We start from the raw sequence: 19,796 nt of genomic DNA, 5'->3' as shown, positions 1-19,796 counted from the left end.
TAGCAAACGCTTTTCTTTTCTTTCTTTTTTTGTAACAGTTTTCTCTGTGTAACCCTGGCTGTCCTAGAACTCACTCTGTAGACCAAGCTCACTCGAACTTAAAAAAAAAATAATCCACCTGCCTCTGTTTCCCCAATTCTGAGATTAAAGATGTGTACCACTACCACCTAGATAGCTACAAATGTTATTCAATGAAGGAAATTCTCTCAGTCTCTTTGGATATTGTTAAGTAGTATGAAGTACATAGAAATACTATATCCTAACAAAATCACAGTTGCTTTAGTGATATATTTTCAGCTAGGCATCACTTTTCATCTCCTACATGGATATCTGCTTGATTAATTCCAATGTCACCTCATCAGAGTTCTCAGAAGGGGATCACTTAACAGGGACAGACAATGTAAGAGACAGTCAAGTATGCTGGCTAGTTTGAATTTGGCACAAGCCAGAATCATTTGGGAAAAAGGAACTTCAACTGGAAAATGCCCTTCCAGATTGGCCTGTGGGTGTCCTACCCGCTGGGCTGGTAGACCTAAGAGCTGTAAGAAAGTCATGAGGTCCATGCTAACAAGCACATCCCCCACAGCTTGTGCATCAGGTCTTAACTTCAGGTCCTGAACTGACCTCCCTCAGCAATGAAGTGTGACCTGAGAGTTGTAAGCTACCAATCCTCCTAAAAACAGACAAAACAAAAACAAAAACCAGCTGTTTCCAGTTATGGTGTTTTATCACAGCAATAGAAACACTAAGGCAAATGTTATATGTGGTCCAGGGACCACAACTGGACTTGTAATGGGCTGAAGGGTGTTTATCTTCTGGAGAATTATAGACAGATTTCAAAAGCACTCCTGGAGTCTTGCCTTTGTAATTCTGACTACCATCCTCAGGTATGACTACACGAGGTCACATTTATCACTTGCTGAGACACCAAAAACATATCTCAGGGAGCTTCAGTCCCCCCATCTGTGGTCCTCTGTGCCACAAGAGAAACAAACAGTAGACCACCATCTTTCCTACACTGAAGGGCTGACACTCACCTTCAAGCTTCTCCTTTTGGCGGGCTGGAGCACACGGCGGTTGGGAGGGTGCTTCTTGTGGATTCGGTTCAGGAAATCTACTTTGACAGCATGCTGTGAGATGGTGTCCTGGAATCCATCAAACACCCGGCACCGATTGCTCAGAGTCAGATTCTTCTGGTTCAGCTGGAGACAGAGCAGATACCACTTTGGTGAAGGCTGCTGTCCCCCTCCAGCTTAGCCCCATTCTCTGGGCTTAAAACAAAAAATAAAAAAATACAACCAAAACCCAGAAGCTCTCAATGGAATGGGCTACTTCTGCCTGGACAGGGTGTCAGCAGGCCCGTCAGGCGGCAAGGAAACTCCTGCTTTTGGGAGTTAAATAGTGAAGTAACCTGGAAGTGCTTTCTCATTTAGCCTGACCATACTCTAGGTCAGAACAACCCATTAGGATTACTCTAGCAGCACAGATTTTAAAGGAGATACAGATCTTGGCCCTGCAAAAGAGCCAAAGAACCAGACACTCTAGCCATCAAGTCAATCTCTCATATAAAAAGCTGACCTACACAGAAGCCTTGCTCACACTAGTCAAAATCCTGTCTGTTCTGCCCTATTCCTGTTCTAGGGTACCAGGGAGCATTGCTGAACTAACTCACCTCAGTTATTCTGTCTTCCCTTGAAGGAGAGAGCTCTGGCCTGCTCTTAAAGGTCAAAGGGAGAGGAGGGAGAAATGGAGAACCCATGCCACTTCCAATCTCTTCCGATACACTGACCCCTATACTTTAGTTCAAAAGATAGGATCTGGATAAGAAATACTCTTCCAGAGAACACATGTTGAGTGGCTTTACAACCAACCATTTGCACTCAGTTCTGGGGTGTCTGATGCCCTCCACTTCTGTCCCCTCAGGTCACCCACATTCATGTGGCATTCATTCACAAAGACAAACAACCACACACATAAATAAAAATAAATCTTAATGATTTAAAAGAAACTAATACTTTATATTGGGTATGGCAATGCGAGCCTTCACTCTCAGCACTTGGGAGGCAATCGAGGCAGTTAGACCTTTGTGAATTTGAGACCAACCTGATCTACTAGCTAGCCTGGGCTTCAGAATATGACCATCTCAAAAATGAAATAATTAAAAAAAATTTATGAATCTTTTGCCTGCAGAGGTCAGAAAAGAATGCTGAATGCCCTGAAACTGGAGTTATAGATGGCAGCCATGTGGGTGCTGGGAGCTGAACATGGGTCCTCTGCAGGAACTGCTGAGTCAATTCTCTAGTCTTGGTAAAAATAAATCTTGGCATCCAGCCTTAATATTAGTCCTCTGGGGGCAGCAGCAGGTAGCACTCTACAAGGTCAAGACCAGCCTGGTCTACAAAGCAACTTCCAGGACAGAGGGCTACACAGAAAAAACCTTATCCAAAAACCAAACCAAACCAACAAAGGAAAAAAAAAATTAGAACAACCCAGTAAGACTTGTTCCTGCAGCTTCATTAGCAAAGTAAATGGCCAATGAAATTAACCAACTAAAATTTTTCACCTGCTGTTCCTTAGGATGCATATTTGGGTGAACTGTTCATGGCTTTTTTTTTTAATGTTTCAGCAGGAAGCAAATAAGCTACAGAGACGCATCTTCCGAGGTCAGTCTCTCTAAACGGTATGGATCTAAGAAAGGAAGTGATTCTTCTGTATGCACATTTCTTCTGTATGCACACTGTGTGTGTGTGTGTGTGTGTGTGTGTGTGTGTGTGTGTGTGTAACAGTGCTAGGAATGGACCAGTTTCATATATACTAGGCAAAAACTGCCCCTCTACTCTCCATCCTTCTCTGTGTGACTTTTTACAGAGGGTTTTCCTCAGTGCTCACGGTATAATGAAAGTTCCATGGTTACCACTTTCTCCTCTCTACCCATTGTCTTGGGGATAAAACTCAGGGCCTCAAAATGCTCTATCACTGAGCTACACCTCTATTCCCCCATTGTATGTCTTAAGCAGCAATCAATGGTTTAATTTGGAAAGGCGTTTTTGTGAGGAAATACCTTCCCATGAAGTCACCCCCTACGACCTATGAGTGACTGTGTAGGACTATCTGTCCTGCAAAGAGTAGATAACAGATCTGTTCTAGTGTAGGAAGCAGTGAATGAAGAGAGCCTGTGAGATGGCTCAGTGCATGAAGGTGCCATTCAACAACTCACTAAAAACCCAGGATAACTGACACAGGGTAGTTATAAAGAAGTAATCCAAGAAACTCACTGGATGCTTGGGCCACACGGGCTCCTGGCAGCCAGCCATTTATTTTTTTAAGGTTGGCTCTAATACTCAGTCTTTACAGCTATTAATAGCAATCGTTTAATTCATTGTGGGGTAAAAATTACAAACAAGCAAGTCAAGCCTTGCCAAACACGGTACTGGGGAAAGGAAGATGCACGAGTGAGCTACATCAAATAGAACTGAGGACGGTCTGCTGAACCCGGCACCTGCAAGATCACACTGCACCCTGGCACAAAGTGGAGGACACTATTTCTAGGGGATCGGTCCCTGCTCCAGCTGGGCCTGTAGAGAGCTGACTAAACACTATGTGCTTACCACCACATGTTCGATGTGATTCGGACACATCCATCTGCCCAGGGGCATGGCAGTGAGCGGGGGCTCGAGGCAGTCCATGTGAAACAGAAGCGGGCAATAGTCACACTGGATGAGGGGGGCCACTCGACAACTCCTGCGGAGGAACGAGATGTGATGGGTGATTTCTGGGGCAATGTGGAAAAAAATTCAAGACCACTCTACTCTGAAAAGATCCTTTCTTCCTCACTCTTCATAGCTCTGTCCTGTCCATACTTCCCTCCCTCTAGGGTTCTGTCAAACCCAGTCCGTAAGGAAGACGAAAACCAGGTTCTTCAGGCATTATTTGATCTTCTAGGAAGAATGCATCTTGTGAATCTCAATGTTAATTTGGAGTATGGCTAAAGTCGATGTCAGAGCAACAGTGACCAATGCTTGGCGCTCGGCTCTGCTCTCTGATCTTCCTATTCTTTAAGGAATTCTCACTTAAAAACAAATACATAAACAAGAGGCTGGGTCAGCGGCCCTTCCCGACAAATCTGCCTGCCTGAGTTCAATTCATCAGACCCACGATAAAAGGGAGACCCAACTTGATCAAGCTGTCCTCTGATCTGTAAGCATATGTTGTGGTAATTGTGTATTGTCCCTCACACAAACAAATGCAGTAATAATGTATGAGCAGTCTTTCTGGAGTTGTAACTATAGAACAAACGACTTCTCTTCAGTATAAAGGTAGATAACCAGTGCTGATAAGTGGAGATGAAGGCAAGAAATGAGGAGAGGCTGTAAGCAAACACCAGTGGTCCCCAAAATGTACAGCACCAAAGCTTTTCCTGGCCAAGTTCTACAGTTCTAATGGACCACCATTTAGTTTTCTGTAGTTTTCGGTGTGAATACTTTTTTTGGTTGAGAGGATGGTTGTGAAATAGTCTCTTGTAGCCTCAACTCACTGTACATCAGAGAATGATTCTGAATCCTTGTTCCTCCTGCATTTTCTGCCTGAGTGCTGGGATAACCGTCTGTACCACCATCCTGGGTTTACGTGATGCTGGGGATCCAACTGTGCAAGGTAAGCGTTTTCTCCTGCTAGTCTACTCCAACCATAATACGGTTTTTCTGATATACTCAAGCCAACAAAAGTCCAGTTTCAGGCATTGAAACATCTGGCTCCTATAACTGAGGAGAGCCTACCTGAAGGAAACTAGTGTCCTAGGGCAGCTGGGTAGTCAAGGGTACAGATAGATACCCATAACACTTTAAAAATTATCTTTAACAAATACCTAATTAAAAAAAAAGGCACAACCCTTTTGTGTGTATTGGGAAGGAGGAAAAGCACATGTGCCATGTGTTTATTTAGGGATGGAGTCTTCTTCCACATGGGCTCTCAGGGTTAAAGTCAAGTTCAAGGCTCTGCAGCAAGCACCTGAACCCACTGAGCAGTTTAAGTCTAGCAATGAATGTCAATGTAAGCCACCAGTACTTCTGTGGTTTTTCTTTCTTTTTGAGATGGTCTCATTATGTACCTTTGGCTAGCCTGAAATTTACTGTGTAGATCAGGTTGGCCCAGAACTCATAGTAATCTGCCTGCCTTTAAGATCAAAGGTGTGCGCCACTACACCCAGCTTCTTATGATTTTGTGTTTTGACAGTTGTACAGTAAATCTGTAATGTTCGCTTCCCGTTATCCTCTTAGCCTCCCTCCCTATCAACAAGCCCCTGTGAGTTTCATGTCTTTTATGGGTGTGGCATTGAATTTAAACCTATATTTCTTTCTTACATTTAGTGAGTGTGTTTGTGTGTGTGTGTGCCACAACTCCGATGCAGAAGTTAGAAAATAACTTGCCAAAGTTGGTCTTGTCCGTCTGCTTAGGTTGTGTTGTTACTCAGCGTCCATCTCTTCAGTGTTGACCCACTGGCTTTAGTGAGGGTTACTTACATGATCTGGGTAGGGGATTACTATTGAATATGGGCTCTTCAGTGGCAATACCATTAAATAAAATGGCACTGCCTCCCCATCAACTAAGAATCCCTCAAGGAAGGGTAGGACCTTGTTAGTCTAGGCTAGCCTTGAACTTCCAAAACCACCTCAACTTCCTAAGTGCCGAGATTATAGGCATGCATTATATACTTGGCTCTGTACTTGGACTCTGCAGGTAATTTGTTACTGACGTATTCAAGGAAGTGGTCAGTCAACTAATTCTGCATGCTTATACCATCGAATATAAGCTGTCCGCATTTAACTAACACACAGGACTTACAAGGGGTGACAGAAAAAAAAAAAATACCTGTTACACGTGAAGCAGACTTTGACTGGCAAGGGAACGAGACCATTATGATCTAACTCATGCTGTGTCCTTTTTACATTCTTCCCTGTGGTTTCCTCCTTTCTTCTCCGTTTGCTAGAACCTAGAAAAGAAGCTGGTGGTGCTGAACTGTCCTTGGCTTCAGAATTCCTTGTTGGAATATGAGAACATTAAGAGAAAGAACAGATCTAAGCAAAAGCATGTGCCATGGTTCAGACAGGTTTCTTTCTGAGGACCCTAGGGCTGGTTTCAAATGGCATCCGCCCCCCTCCAAGAAGAGACAGACACAAGGTAACCAGAAACAGAAGTCACCTGGTTTGTGGCAGGAATATTGATTTCACCAATATAAAATAATGACAAATCTGACAGTAGACACACACGCGCGCACACACCTAAGTTACATGGTTAACAAAGACTAGTCTGTGAAGATAACTAAGCAAAAGATTGTAATTTACTTACGTTTCTTTAGAAAGCAGATGCCACATGTAACCCTCACTCCCACTTTGATGTAACCAGACTAGCCTAGAACTCAGAGGTCCACCTCTCTGCCTCCTCAGTGCTGGGATTAAAGGTGTGCAACAACAAGCCTAGCTATATGTTGTATCTTTTAGAAAGCATGTGGGGTGCACACATGCCACATACATGATAAAGGTCAGAAGATGATTTTTTTCTACTTCTACTTTTTTTTTCTTTTCTTTTTTTTTGGAGCTGGGGACCGAACCCAGGGCCTTGCGCTTACGCTCTACCACTGACCTAAATCCCCAACCCCTCTACTTCTACTTTTATGGGGCTCCAGGAATAAACTCATTAGGTTTCCATGGCCAGTGCCTTTATAACATGAACTATCTAGATAGTAGCCTGATAGGCATATCCATCCATCAGTCCATCCGCCCGCCCACCCGTCCATCCCTCCCTCCCTCCCACTCTCCTTCCCCTGCCCCCCTTTCTCACGTAGCCCTGGCTAGCCTCAATCTCAGATATCTATTTTCCCGCCTTCTCCATGGTGGTATTGAAGGCACACACCACACTTGGTTTATATGTGCTTTTTAGGCCTGCTAATGTTCTTTTTGTGTGTGCGCGCGCGCGCACACACACACACACACACACACACACACGGGGGGGGGGGGGTACATAAGGTAGATGTCAGATGTCTTCTTTGATTGATTGAGGCAGGCTCTTCCTCTAAAGCCTACCATTTTAGTTTGTCTGGATAGCAAGCTTCCTCCATGTCCGCCTCCTACAGTCTAGGATTATAGGCAAGCTGCTATGCCTGCTTGGCATGCACTTTACTCCTGAGCCATCTCCCTAACCTTTTGTTTTTTGAGACAGGGTCTCACTCTGTAGTCCAGGCTGGCCATGAACTCATTATGTAGCTCAGGCTAGCTTTGAACTCTTGACAGTTCTCCTTTTGCCTCTTAAGTGCAGGGATACAGGCATATATGGTAGAAATACAGTGTATGGTAGACACCATGCTTAGCCAATCTCATTTTCTCTAGGAAGAAAAATTAAGATCTAAAAGCATTGTGGTATCAAATAGATTTCCTTGTAAAAGGGACAATTTTATAATAGCTATCAAACCTCCCATTGAAAACTGTGACCTAGCAATTCCCATATTAGGAATTTACCCTACACATCATATATTAAATGTGTACAATATTGTATTATAGAGTTATTTGCTGAAACACTACCTTTGTAGCAAAATAATTAGGAGAGGCTAGAAAGATAGCTAAAGGTTTAATGAACTGGCTGCCTTTCCAAGGACCCAAGTTCAATTCCCAGCACTAACATGGTGATGCACAGACATCTGTAACTCCAGTTCTGGGGCTCTGACACCCTCTTTTGGCTTCTGTGGGAACTAGGCACACACATGGTGTACAAGACATACTTAATTGCAGGCAAAATACCCATACACATAAATTAAATGAGAAAATATTAGGAACAATTAAATGGCAATGAGTAGAAAACTGTTTATATTACTAAGAAGAGAATATGAGCATGTATAAATACTTGCTTATACACACACTCTCTCACAACACATAATCAGCTGTTATCTGCCAAGGGCAGGAGACGCTGGAGATCAAATCCAGGACCTTATATGCATGGTACAGAGATGCTTCATCACCCAACTACATCCCTAAACGTTGTTTCTTTTCATTTATTTATTTAAGAACTAAAAAAATAAGATGTGCATATATGTATCTGCATGTGGGTTGTGGTTTATGCTTGTGAGTGTAGGTGCCTGCATAGGCTAGGAGTTGGCTCGATATGGGTGCTGTTAATGGAACTCAGGTCTTCTGAAGTCCAGGATCAAATGCTCTTAACTGCTGAGCCATCTCTCTAGCCCTATTTAATCAAGTTTTTTCATTTATCCCTTTATGCATATGAATGCTTGCCAGCCAGTATATATGTGCATGCCTGGTGCCTGTAAAGACCAGAAGATGGCATCAGAGCCCTCAAAACTGGAGTTACTGATGGTTATGAATCACTATGTAAAGGCTGGGAACCAAACCTTAGGCCTCTGCAGGAGTAAGCCATGCTCTTCAGGACTGAGCCATCTTCTTACACCCTCCTATGTTTTGAGAGTCTCAATATGCAGCTCAGGCTGGCCTCAAACTCAGGATCCTCTTGCCTTATCCTCACAAGTGCTGAGATTACTAGTGTGTGATATTTGGCATATAGCTTAAAAAAGAAAAAAGATGCAGGGGAATAATAGGATAGGAGATACGACTCAGAAAACAGAGTAAGTACTGTAACAGCTACAACCTTTGATGCTCTCCTCCAGGCAAACCAGAAACAGGAACAAGTTCCAGGTAGTAGTAATCCCTTGGGAAGCTAGGGTAAGAAAGGGGTATGAGGATGATGTCGCTAACCTGGTAGTGCAGTGGTACAAGTCAGTTCATTGGGCAACTGAAATTGGGTAGGGTTCCGCTCCATGGCAGCAGCAATCAGCAGCTCAAAAGGCCGCCGCAGCTGGGGTTGCACATAGTCCGGCTCTGCTGCTACTGGCTCCTCGTCCACGTCAATGATGTCCTCATCGACGTCATTATGCTCAGAGGTGGGGGTCTCTGTGCTGGCGTTGGATGTGGGGGTGCCAGGCCGGCTGGCTCTCCTTTCCAGGATCCGGGCATGGGCAATGGCCTTGAGTTCAGTTTTGCTAGCTGGTCTGTCCAACAAGTCAGTGTCACTGCTGGGAGATGTAGTCCGTTTGCTAGACTTGTCCACCAATCCATTGACGTGGCCCAGCTCCTTTTTCTGCTCTCGTTTCTGTGCAAATGAATAGGTGGGCCCATCGTGAAAAGAACAAAATAAGAGCTGGGTATACAATGTCTTGCTAGATCACTTGTGACAGACAATTATTAAAATTGAAGTTTTATTTTGTGTGTATTGGTGTTTTTCCCTTGCACCATGTATGTGCCTAATACCCACAAATGCCAGATGAGGACCTCATATACCCTGAACTGGAGTTGTAGGCAGTTGTGAGCTTCCATGTAGGTACTGGGAACTGAACCCAGGTCCTCTGGAAGAACAGCCAGTGCTCCTAACTGCTGAGTCATCCCTCTAGCTATAACTAAACTAAACTGAGAAATCATGGCAGCAATGAAATCACCAAAAATAGTGTGGAATGTTCCAAAAAAGATTGTAATTCATCATATAATACTTAACATTTCTATACATTTAGCGCAGGGCAAGCAGCTAAAAAACTAAACACAGTAAGAACAAATTTAGCGAGATTAAGGTCAGAACATCATAATGCAAGCTAAGGCCACGGCCACTGTCACTTGCTTACAGCATCATGATACTGAAAGGTTTAGAAAATAGTTCAAAATGAAGAAAGTCTGCAAAGGCTGAACGGGCTGGAGAGCTCACTTTTCAGAGGGGCTGACATGGAAGGGTGCCACACAGAGAGAACCAATGGGGAGAAGCATGGCAGTCATGAACTCTGGCTTTCGATCTTAACTACAAACTCTAAAAGTGACACTTCTTAGAAGCCACGAGTGGAAAAGAGTACAGTATGCTTAGTAGGACTGGATAACTGACAATATATTTTCCTCCAAGACTCTAAAACCAAACAAGTGTCATTATGCTAATATCCTGGTTAGTTTGGCCCTGGGCAGTTCAGAAACTTCTCCATCAGTGAAAACACTAAAATCTTTCTCCTCTTAAGGATATGGTGGCAATAAAGAGGAGTGGATGGACAAGAGGCATGGATGGCTCTGATCTGAGAATCATAATAGGACTGACCACCAGGAGTTCACCAAGCCCAGAGGATGTGTATTGCAATCCATTTCATCGTAGATACTGGAGGACAAAGGGGAGTGGTGGTGGTGGTGGTATTGCTGAGAGGAAAAGGCAGATTTGGAACCATTAGTGAGCGGTCTATGTGAAAGTCAGTTATAGCAGCATCTCGGGAGTAACGACCCATGCTAGGAAAGAAAAGTATACCATTCCTATCAAGCTGCACTGTGTCCAAAGAACTTGGGAGCTTTAGAGTAAGGCAAAATCTGGTTCCAAGCTCAGTTCTGTCTATTCCTTTGAGTCTTTGGGAAAATATTCTGTATTTTATAGCCCAGTTTCTTCCCTTCCTAGTTTAGATCTACCACCAGCATCTTCGCTGCATGGATTAAGTGGAGTGACACCTAGCATACGACAGGCACCAGCAAGTTTTCACCTCTTCCTTGGCTGAGTCCAACCGTTTTGAGTCTAGCTTCTTTGCATAGTCAGTTTCTGAAATGACAGGTCATACTCTATGGAGACTCACAGGAAAGGGTTTTGGAGGCTTAGGTAGCTTGACAGATAGCCTGGTTTTTGGAACTCAGGTGAAATCAAACTACATACAGCTCTGGTTACTGACTAACTTGGCTCTGGCTTGCTTTCTAATGGGAATCATTATGGACACAGTGGAAACTAATGCCTGCTTGTTCACCTTCTTTTTAAAGGTTGAAAACAGTTACATGCATAACCCATAATCTCTGAATCAGCTCATTCTGTTTCTGCAATTGAGGGTGTCATAACTGACTGTGACATCATATTGGGACAAACAGCAGTGATGCCACAAGAAAAGAAATTTCTGGTTATACAACTGGTGTGGTAAGATAACAGGGTAGCCTAGCCTACAGACAAATTTTAATCTAGAACCCTTAATGTGAAGATGAGATCAATATAATCTAGTGGATATGCACCTACTTCCCCTGCCCCCAACCTCCCCAACAGGGTTTCTCTGTGTAGTCCAGGCTGGCCTCCAGGGTGCTGGAACTAAAGGCATGTGCCACCACACCCAGATCTTACTTCTTTAGGTGATAAGGGGACATTTAGCTCTTGCCCTCCATAAAAATACTTCAAAGTAGAAAAAAAGGAGCCATGTGCATACTTTATAACTCAGTTAGTACTGAGCTGAGAGCAGAGGGAACAAAGAGAAATCGGAGAATCAGGGCAGAGGGGCTCAAACCCACTCCTCTAACTGACCAAGACTCTGGAGGCCCAGGAACCGAGCAAGAAGCAGCCTTCTCTTTTGGAGTCACAGGCTATTTCCTAAGAGGGCAGTAAGACCAGACTGCCTGCCACTGGTGATTAAACATGGCTTGGTGGGTTAACCAACCCTCTGCCCTCTTTCACATCTCATGCGTCTGTAGTTTTAGGCCTTATAGTCAACATGACAAAGTGTGGTGACTCCAGTGTCTGAAGAGACAAGAAAGGATGAGGAGGTCCTCAGGCCTAGCCACCTTAACTCTGGAGTGCCAGAGGTCTAGCACTGGCACTCTGCGTGCGTGAAGCCTTCAAAAACTAACAGCGTTACCTTTCGGCGGACAGTACACCGGTGACACATCCACTCCCCAGGAGGCAACATCTCTTCACTCAGTGGAGGGTTACTGTGGGGAAAAGACAAGGGCAAGACTAAGTAACTAACCCTTGCATGCAGCTGAAAATAGATCTGGCCCAAGCTGCACATCACTAACTACTACTGTGGCCAGCTCTGGAGTGCTGCTAGAATTCTCATGTCCTTCAAAGTGCCTACTCAACAACCTCCGTAATCACCTCGAGGGCGAACATTCCCTCCACATCTTAGAAAGAGAAGCCAAGTCACAGCTACTGATGCTGGGCTTACAGAAAAGGGCATAAAGCCCGAGTTGAGAGCCAGAAGAGTCATTCCCAAGTCTGTATATATGCCTCATTGAGAAGTCCTCCACGGTTTTAAAAGTCTCCGTCTAAATGCAGCCTCTTCTCCCTGTGCTTCAGAACCTTGCCACAGTCTCTTCCAATCTGGCAGCCTCCTCAGGTACCCAGGCCCCCTAAATTGAACATTTGTCATTTCTTTTTTGACGATAATATTCTGGTAGGAAATATACCCCTCCAAAACTGTTCATTCTTAAAGCATGCTCTAGTCAGCCTGTGGCAAGCGTCATGGCTTTGTTTTGTCTTCCATCCACAAATAGTCCTTTGCCCTCCTCTTGAATTAGGCTTGTCTTGTGACTTGCTTTGACAAACAGTATGTAACAGACATGATATGCTGTAACTTCTAAGCCTGAACCTTAAGCAACCTGTAGATTCCAATCTTCTATGTGTGGAATGCTCTGTCTCAGGGCTCTGCTGTCATCATAAGAAAGCCACGTGAAGAGGTCTGAGGGGTCCAACTACCGCCTTTAGCTGAATTCCAACAGGTTGTACCAAGTACTGCTATGAATCACCTTGGACATACCAGATCAGATGAGCCTCCAAATAACTGGTCCTGGCCTACTACACACCCAACAGAAAACCAGCCAATGAAGCCCAGTCAAGCCTTGGAATTTTGAATAACTACTTTCTGTTTTGAGCCACTGAGTTTTGGTGGTTTGTTACACATTAATGATTACTGGACATGGCTTTTCCACCAGCTCTTTTTACACTGCTCCTAAGTCTTATGTTTCCTGCTCAACAGTTGAGTTCCTTCTTCTCCGTAGGTAGATATGTGCATGGAGTGCAAGTGCCTTCAGACTCCAGAAGAAGGTATCAGATCCCCTGAAGCTGGAGCTATGGGTAGTTGTGAGCCACCTAATATACATTCTGGGAACCAAACTCAGGTCCTCTGAAAGAGCAGCATGCACTCTTAACTTCAAAGTCATCTAGAATTTCTAGCTTGCCTCTTTGCATTTTTAACAAATGAAGACTGAATTAAAAATCAGAGCTAGATTAAGTGTGACAGCATACTCCTGAAACTCCAGAATTTGGGAGGCTAAGGCAGGAAGATTTTGATGCCAGCTTGGGCTACACAGTAAATTACAGGTTAGCCTGGGCTGTATGAAACTCTGCTTCAAAATATAGGCAAACCCAGTCCAAACAAACAAACAAACAGACAGACAAACAAACAAACAAACTCAAAGCTCAAGCTGTGTAGGACTGGACCTCACAGACCCTTCAGGTCACTGATTCCCTTAAAGCTACATTAAGATTTCATCAATTTCCAGAAAAGTCACGTTTATATTCTTCACAACAGATCCTAGTTCTGAAAGAAGGATTCCCAGTTCAACAGCAGCAGCGTCTGGAAATGCACTAGAACTCTAAGTCCTAGACTGAGAATGTGGATAGTGTTGATAAAGTTGATAGAGTACTTGTCTAGCATGCATGTATCATCAGGTGTGGGATGCACACCACAGGACTCTTGAGGTGAAAGCAGGAGGATCAAATGTTAAAGGTTATCCTTGGCTATATAGCAAGTTCAATCCTGGTGTTGTCTATTTTCCCAGAAAGAAAAAAAAGAAGAAAAAAAGCAGACTCTAGGACTTAATAATTTGTGTCACAAGCATGCCATTAAGGTGATTCTGCTGAACACCAAAGTTTCAAAACTGTGCTACACAGAGCAAAGCTACATCCATGCTCACACCCAGGAAATCCCTGCCTTTGCTTCTTAGGAGTAACCTATTTAGAATGCTAAGAAAATATGAGAAATATGGAGAGAGAGAGAGCGCGAGAGCGAGAGAGCAAGAGAGAGAGAGCGCAAGAGAGAGAGTGCACAGTTCCATATAAACTAGGACTGGCCTTAGTTTCTTGGCACTTAGTGCTCTGTGGCTGCCACCTCCAAGGGCATTTGGCCTGGTAAATTTTCTGCACGCCGGCCTTGCCATGTTTCCCTGGACATGGTATACATGTCAGACGCTCACATCCCTTCATAGCTCACTGCTTCCTTCCTTCCTGCTTTCTTAGTGGAATCTCTGTGGAGGCATTCCATCAAACAGAAACTAGTGATAAAGTGGCCTGTTGGGACCACAGTTGATCACCTGCAAATTCTTCCCCAATTCCCTCTACATTTCTAGAGAGACCATATCTAAGTAATGAGACAAACAGCATCCTTTGTGAAGGCCTGCTGACTTCGCTGTGCTGTAGCAGCTGTCATAGCGTGTCATTAACCCTGAAGCCTGTCCCTCCTGTCTCCACCATCCTTTCCATTCATCTGCTGGCACTGTAGTGAGATATCCTGTATCAAACACAGAAGGCAGAAAACAAGACATGGTAGTAAGGGCTTAGATTTTCCGCCAAGATGGCAATGATTTGCTGGGCATCCTTTGTGATTCAGTTGATTCTCAATGTTTCTGGAAGAAAGATCTAAAACAATTCCAGAGTTGGTATATGCCTACAATACCAATACTCATTAAACTGAGGCAGGAGCATAGCGAGTTTGAGGAGAGCCTAGGCTATTTCAAAAAGGTCCCTCCTCTATTCTCAATATCATATCTTCTGATTAAAAAGACCTTCAGAAGCCAGGCATGGTGGCTCATGCCTGTAATCTCAGCATTTAGGGGCTGGGGATTGCAGAATGATCATTGTGAGTTTGAGTCAACCTGGACTACACAGTGAGGCTTTGTCTCAACCCCATCCACACAACATCCCAATAACCTGGGACGTAAGATGATTTGAGTCTGTGTTAAAGGTGTAAGCTACCACACTCAGCTTCAGCTTCACTTTAAAATTATATACATATATGTATATGTATATGTATATGTATATGTATGTGGCTGGAAAGATAGCTCAACAGTCAAGAGGTCCAGAAGTCCTGAGTTCAATTCCCAGCAACCAAATGGTGGCTCACAACCATCTGTAATGGGATCTGATGCCCTCTTCTGGTGTCTGAAGATAACTAACTAGTGTACTCTCATAAATAAACAAATAGTTTTAAAAAGAGATTTTTTTTTTTGTTATATATACAATGTCCTGCCTGCATGTATGCCCACAGACCAGAAGAAATCATCAGATCCTATTACAGATGGTTATGAACTACCATGTAGTTGCTGGGATTTGAACTCAGGACCCCTGGAAGAGCAGTCAGTGCTCTTAACTACTGAGCCACCTCTCCAGCCCCAGATAGCTCTTCTTTAACCCTCATTACAACACTGAAGTAATTTGCATGCTCAAAGCACAAATGAAGAACTGACATATCTAAAACTATGAAGCCAATTTTGTTTTTTTAAGCAGAATTAGAACCTCAGTCAGTTTCTTTTTTTTTTTTTTCCCCCGGAGCTGGGGACCGAACAAAGGGCCTTGCGCTTCCTTGGTAAGCGCTCTACCACTGAGCTAAATCCCCAGCCCCCTCAGTCAGTTTCTTAACGATCTTGAAAATGAGTGTTTTTTTTTTGTGTGTGTGTGTGTGTGTGTGTGTGTGTGTGTGTGTGTGTGTATGTGTGTGTGTGTTTTTTAAAGACACAGTCTTGGGCTAGAGAGATGGTTCAGTGGTTAAGAACACTGGATGTTCTTCTAGAAGACCTGGGTTCAATTCCCAGCACCCACATGACAGCTTACAACTGTCTATAACTCCAGTTCCAGGGGATTCAACAGCCTCAGACATATATGCAGGCAAAACACAAATGCACATAAAGTAAAAATAATTAAAAAAAAAAAAAAAAAAAAAGCAAAGCATGGAGACTCTAGCTGGAAGGCGGTGGCATGCACCTTTAACCCAGACCTCAGGAGGCAGAGACAGGCAGATGGATTTCTGAGTTTGAGGCCAGCCTGGTCTAGAATGAGTCCTAGGACAGCCAGGGCTACACTAAGGAACTGCCTCAAAAAAGGAGAAAAGACACGGTCTCATGAAGTTTCACTGCATAAGCTTCAGTCTGTTTTGTTCTCCATGTGGGTGAGGATGACTAACTTTCTGGTCCTCTCACCCTCACCTTCCAAGAACTAAGATTCAGGAATACACACATCTGACTTAGACCAAGTGTTTTTGCTTTGTTTTCTAAATGGGATACATCAAGTTTACTTATAAAAGGAGCCAGCCTTTTACCTACAGATAGTGTGGAGGGTTATATCTGTCAGTCTGTCTTCACTTCACACATAGAGCCTTTCTTTTTTTTTTTTTTTTTTTTTTGGTTCTTTTTTTTTCGGAGCTGGGGACCGAACCCAGGGCCTTGCGCTTCCTAGGTAAGCGCTCTACCACTGAGCTAAATCCCCAGCCCCCACATAGAGCCTTTCTACAGGGCCTGAACTGAAGCTTGCTATCTACATTGTTGGCTTTGATTGGGCTTGGTTGGCGACCATTGGCCAAGTAGCCACAAATCCTCTTTCCAAGCTTGAGGGTAAGCACTGAAAGAAATTAGCAGAGCTTGTGGTTGGGGGCCTTTGGCATCTTGGACCTCATGTACTGTAGGTCTTAGCATGTGTGTTCACTGCCTTTGCCTTGTCTGACTACATCTTCTTTGGACCCTGCTTGTGCTACCTGGCAAGATGTTCCTTAGGAATTCAGGGCTGATCACTTTAGAGATTCCTATCTTTGTGACTGGAATTCCTTGATTCCATTTCTGTGTCTCTTTTAGGACTGGTTGTTTATGGTGTGATAGTTGATGAGTGTCTCCCTCTCTGTCGGTCAGTCAAACTACACAATAGGTACCACACAAATGATTATATACCCCACTAAAAACAGAGATCGGGGGGGGGGGGGGGGGGGGCTGGGGATTTAGCTCAGTGGTAGAGCGCTTACCTAGGAAGCGCAAGGCCCTGGGTTCGGTCCCCAGCTCAGAAAAAAAAAAAGAACAACAACAACAACAAAAAAAAAAAAAAAAAAAAAAAAAAAAAAAAAAAAAAAAAAAAACAAAAACAGAGATCGGGGAGAAGATCAGAATAATTTTACTGTCCATTCAAACACTTGCTCGACACTATGCCAGGCAATGTGCTAAGTGTTGGGATTTCAGACAAGGTCTTTTTTCCAGAAATTACAGGTAAAAGAAAAAGGTACCCAGGGTTGGGGATTTAGCTCAGTGGTAGAGCGCTTGCCTAGCAAGTGCAAGGCCCTGGGTTTGCTCCCAAGCTCTGAAAAAAAAGAAAAAAAAGAAAAAGGTACCAGTAATACCACACTTACTCAACTACAAATCAGTTATTACATATAGACCCACACCAAACATTTGTTATTTCAATGAACAGCACACTCTTTTCTTTCATCATTCATACTTACTCAGTAAATGGTAATTCAGCCAGTGACCCTTTAAAGATGGCAAAGTTTTCTTTCCTAGGTGGGTGTCTGGAGTACTACAGCATCTCAACTCTGATTCCTCCTGACAACCATCCATGCACTAGTAAGTTTAATGTCATAACAGCTATCTTCTGTACCTGGGATGGCTTGTCTTGGAAAACTGTTAAGTCTTTAGCTAATAGAGCAAGGACCACTACTTCATTTTCTGGCTTTAAAATAATACCAGGAGTTTGGGAGAAAACTCACTTGGTAAAGTACTTCCTGCACAGGCATGAACCAGCCTGGGTGTGCACACATGTGATCTCAGCCTTAGGCCAATGAGCAGCCCTGTCTCAAACACTAAGACAGATTGTTCATGAAGAAAAACAGCCAGAGGTTGACTTTTTTTTTTTTCTTTTTCTTTTTTTCGGAGTTGGGGACCGAACCCAGGGCCTTGCGCTTGCTAGGCAAGCGCTCTACCACTGAGCTAAATCCCCACCCCCAGAGGTTGACTTTTAACCTCTACAAATGTGTTCATATATTCTGCATATTCATAGATGGCATATCCAACTAAAAGACAGGCCTTTGATATTGGTGCAGCTTTCTGTGATGCCAGAGAAACCCAATACATTATTATTAATTCTGTAATACACCAATGGATTTGAAAGTCTACTATGGATATTACTCTTTCAAGACAAAAACTTTTTTTGAGACAGGGTCTCAACCATGAAGCCCTGGCTCCCCTAGAACTCACTATATAGATCAGATTAGCCTGGAAGCTACACAGATCTACCTGTCTTTACCTACCAGGTGCTCTAAAGACTGTGCCCTAACACCCTGCTAAAACAATTCTTAAAGCCAATCTCTGCGGCGTGCCTCCCACAAGCAAATTCAAACAAGCCATCTCCACTACTGATGACAAGTTCTGGATTGGTCAGTGTTTGGAGCCAAACAGAAAACTACAGACATCCCTCACTGGGTCACTTTGATACTTATACTGGTGGACTTCTGTAAGATTCAAAGTCCATTGCCAGATGATCCCAACGTACAGCCAAAGAATGGAGTCCAGTTTTAATTTAGAATGCCTTTCCTTCTCTAATGAGGCTTTTTCTCACCACCACAAATGGAAGATGTTAGTAGCTGTCACGGTTCTTGGCTCTCTAATTAAAAGCATCTATTTCAAGTCCTATGCCAGTGTCATTGATCTGAGTCTAACTACATGCATTTCCCTGGCCTATTAACATACATGAACCTGTACAACATTGACATCTCCTTCAGACTAGTCACCACCAGTGGGACCTGTTGCTCCGTAGCACTACACTAGCCATCCACCCAGCACAAGCAGCTTTTCAATATCGAACTGGAAGGGAGGGGGGAGGGGAACATAAGAACAAAGGGGAGAGAGAGAGAGAGACAGTGAAGCAGAAAGACTTCTACCTCAGAGATCCTTTCTTTGTATTACAATAGGCAGATTTTTAAAAAATGGTGTTCAGATCTAGACATTAAGGGAAAAAAAAAAAAAGTGGGATGACTAATGTGTGGCCTGTAACTATCCAAGTAACAGTGACATAAAACTGGTCAATGGCAGCCAAAAAACAATGAAAAATCTCACTTAACCAAAGGTGTTGGTATATCATAGAATAAAAGAAAAAACAGATGGAAATATTCAAGAAGAACATCCCATTTTCTCTGTGGATTGATAAACTATTTAACACAAATACTTCTCAGAGACACTAACTATACAAACACTATCTATATACAACAGACCAAGAACCTCTCTCTCCTGAGCTTGTAAAGAGGTCAGTCACGTGAGCCGGTAGGGTCCCTTCTGTCAGAAACTATCAATCTCCAAGATTAAAGCTCTCTAAGCCATTTATAACAATTTCAGTTGAAATAAAGTGGCAGACCCAGAAAAGGATCTGAGGGCTCCCCACAGTGTATCTACACCCTGCCTTGTTTTGGTGTGAGACACGGCACTCAGCATTTTTCTAATTTCATAGTTCATGAGTCTCATCTATCCATTTGAGGCCTACTACCAGATTAACATCCCCTAATTACATTTAGCAGCACTGTGAAGGCCAACAGATAGGACAATGCATGCTTACAACAGGTTTCCTCTTTCAGACTGATGCTGCTGCCCTAGGCTAGCTTAAAAACTGGTACCATGCCTAAAAGGAGGGGCACAATGATTGCTGACAGAACCACAATCTTATTTCAACCTCACAGCAGACAGCATCACTATACAAGGACTTCTAGATCTTTCTAAAAATAAGCCTTTGAAATCTAGAAAGACAGCTCGAGTACTTACTGCCTCTGTACAGGACCCAGGTTTGGTTCCCAATACCTATATGGTGGCTTACAACTATCTATAACTCTGTTCCAGGGGATCTGACCCCTTCTAGTATCCACAGGCACCAAACGCATTTGTGGCACACAGATAGACACACAGGCAAAACACTCATTCATACACATAAATAAACGTAAACTTTTTTTTGATCTT

At 43.5% G+C, this 19,796-nt stretch overlaps 1 protein-coding gene across 6 annotated transcripts in view; it reads right to left on the bottom strand.

The window, feature by feature from the left end:
- Phf12 (PHD finger protein 12) overlaps nucleotides 1-19,796 on the bottom strand; it is a 46,822-nt gene that overhangs the window by 10,175 nt on the left and 16,851 nt on the right. For 4 of the 6 annotated variants that reach the window (XR_015630589.1, XM_087571945.1, NM_001013117.2 and 1 more), the window contains 5 exon segments: nucleotides 11,681-11,753; nucleotides 8,757-9,150; nucleotides 5,869-5,989; nucleotides 3,609-3,741; nucleotides 1,038-1,202 (listed from right to left, as the gene is read on the bottom strand). Coding sequence is in view for 4 of the 6 variants with exons in the window: in XM_087571945.1 (XP_087428071.1) it covers nucleotides 1,038-1,202; nucleotides 3,609-3,741; nucleotides 5,869-5,989; nucleotides 8,757-9,150; nucleotides 11,681-11,753 (886 nt within the window). In the remaining 2 variants the exon portion in view is untranslated. 6 annotated transcript variants of the gene reach the window in all.

This window comes from Rattus norvegicus, chromosome 10 (assembly GCF_021556685.1).
Source record: "Rattus norvegicus strain SHRSP/BbbUtx chromosome 10, alternate assembly SHRSP_T2T, whole genome shotgun sequence".
In the NCBI taxonomy this organism is placed as follows: domain Eukaryota; kingdom Metazoa; phylum Chordata; class Mammalia; order Rodentia; family Muridae; genus Rattus; species Rattus norvegicus.
The sequence above is the reverse complement of the archived record's forward strand: the minus strand, read 5'-3'. Positions and strand labels throughout refer to the sequence as shown.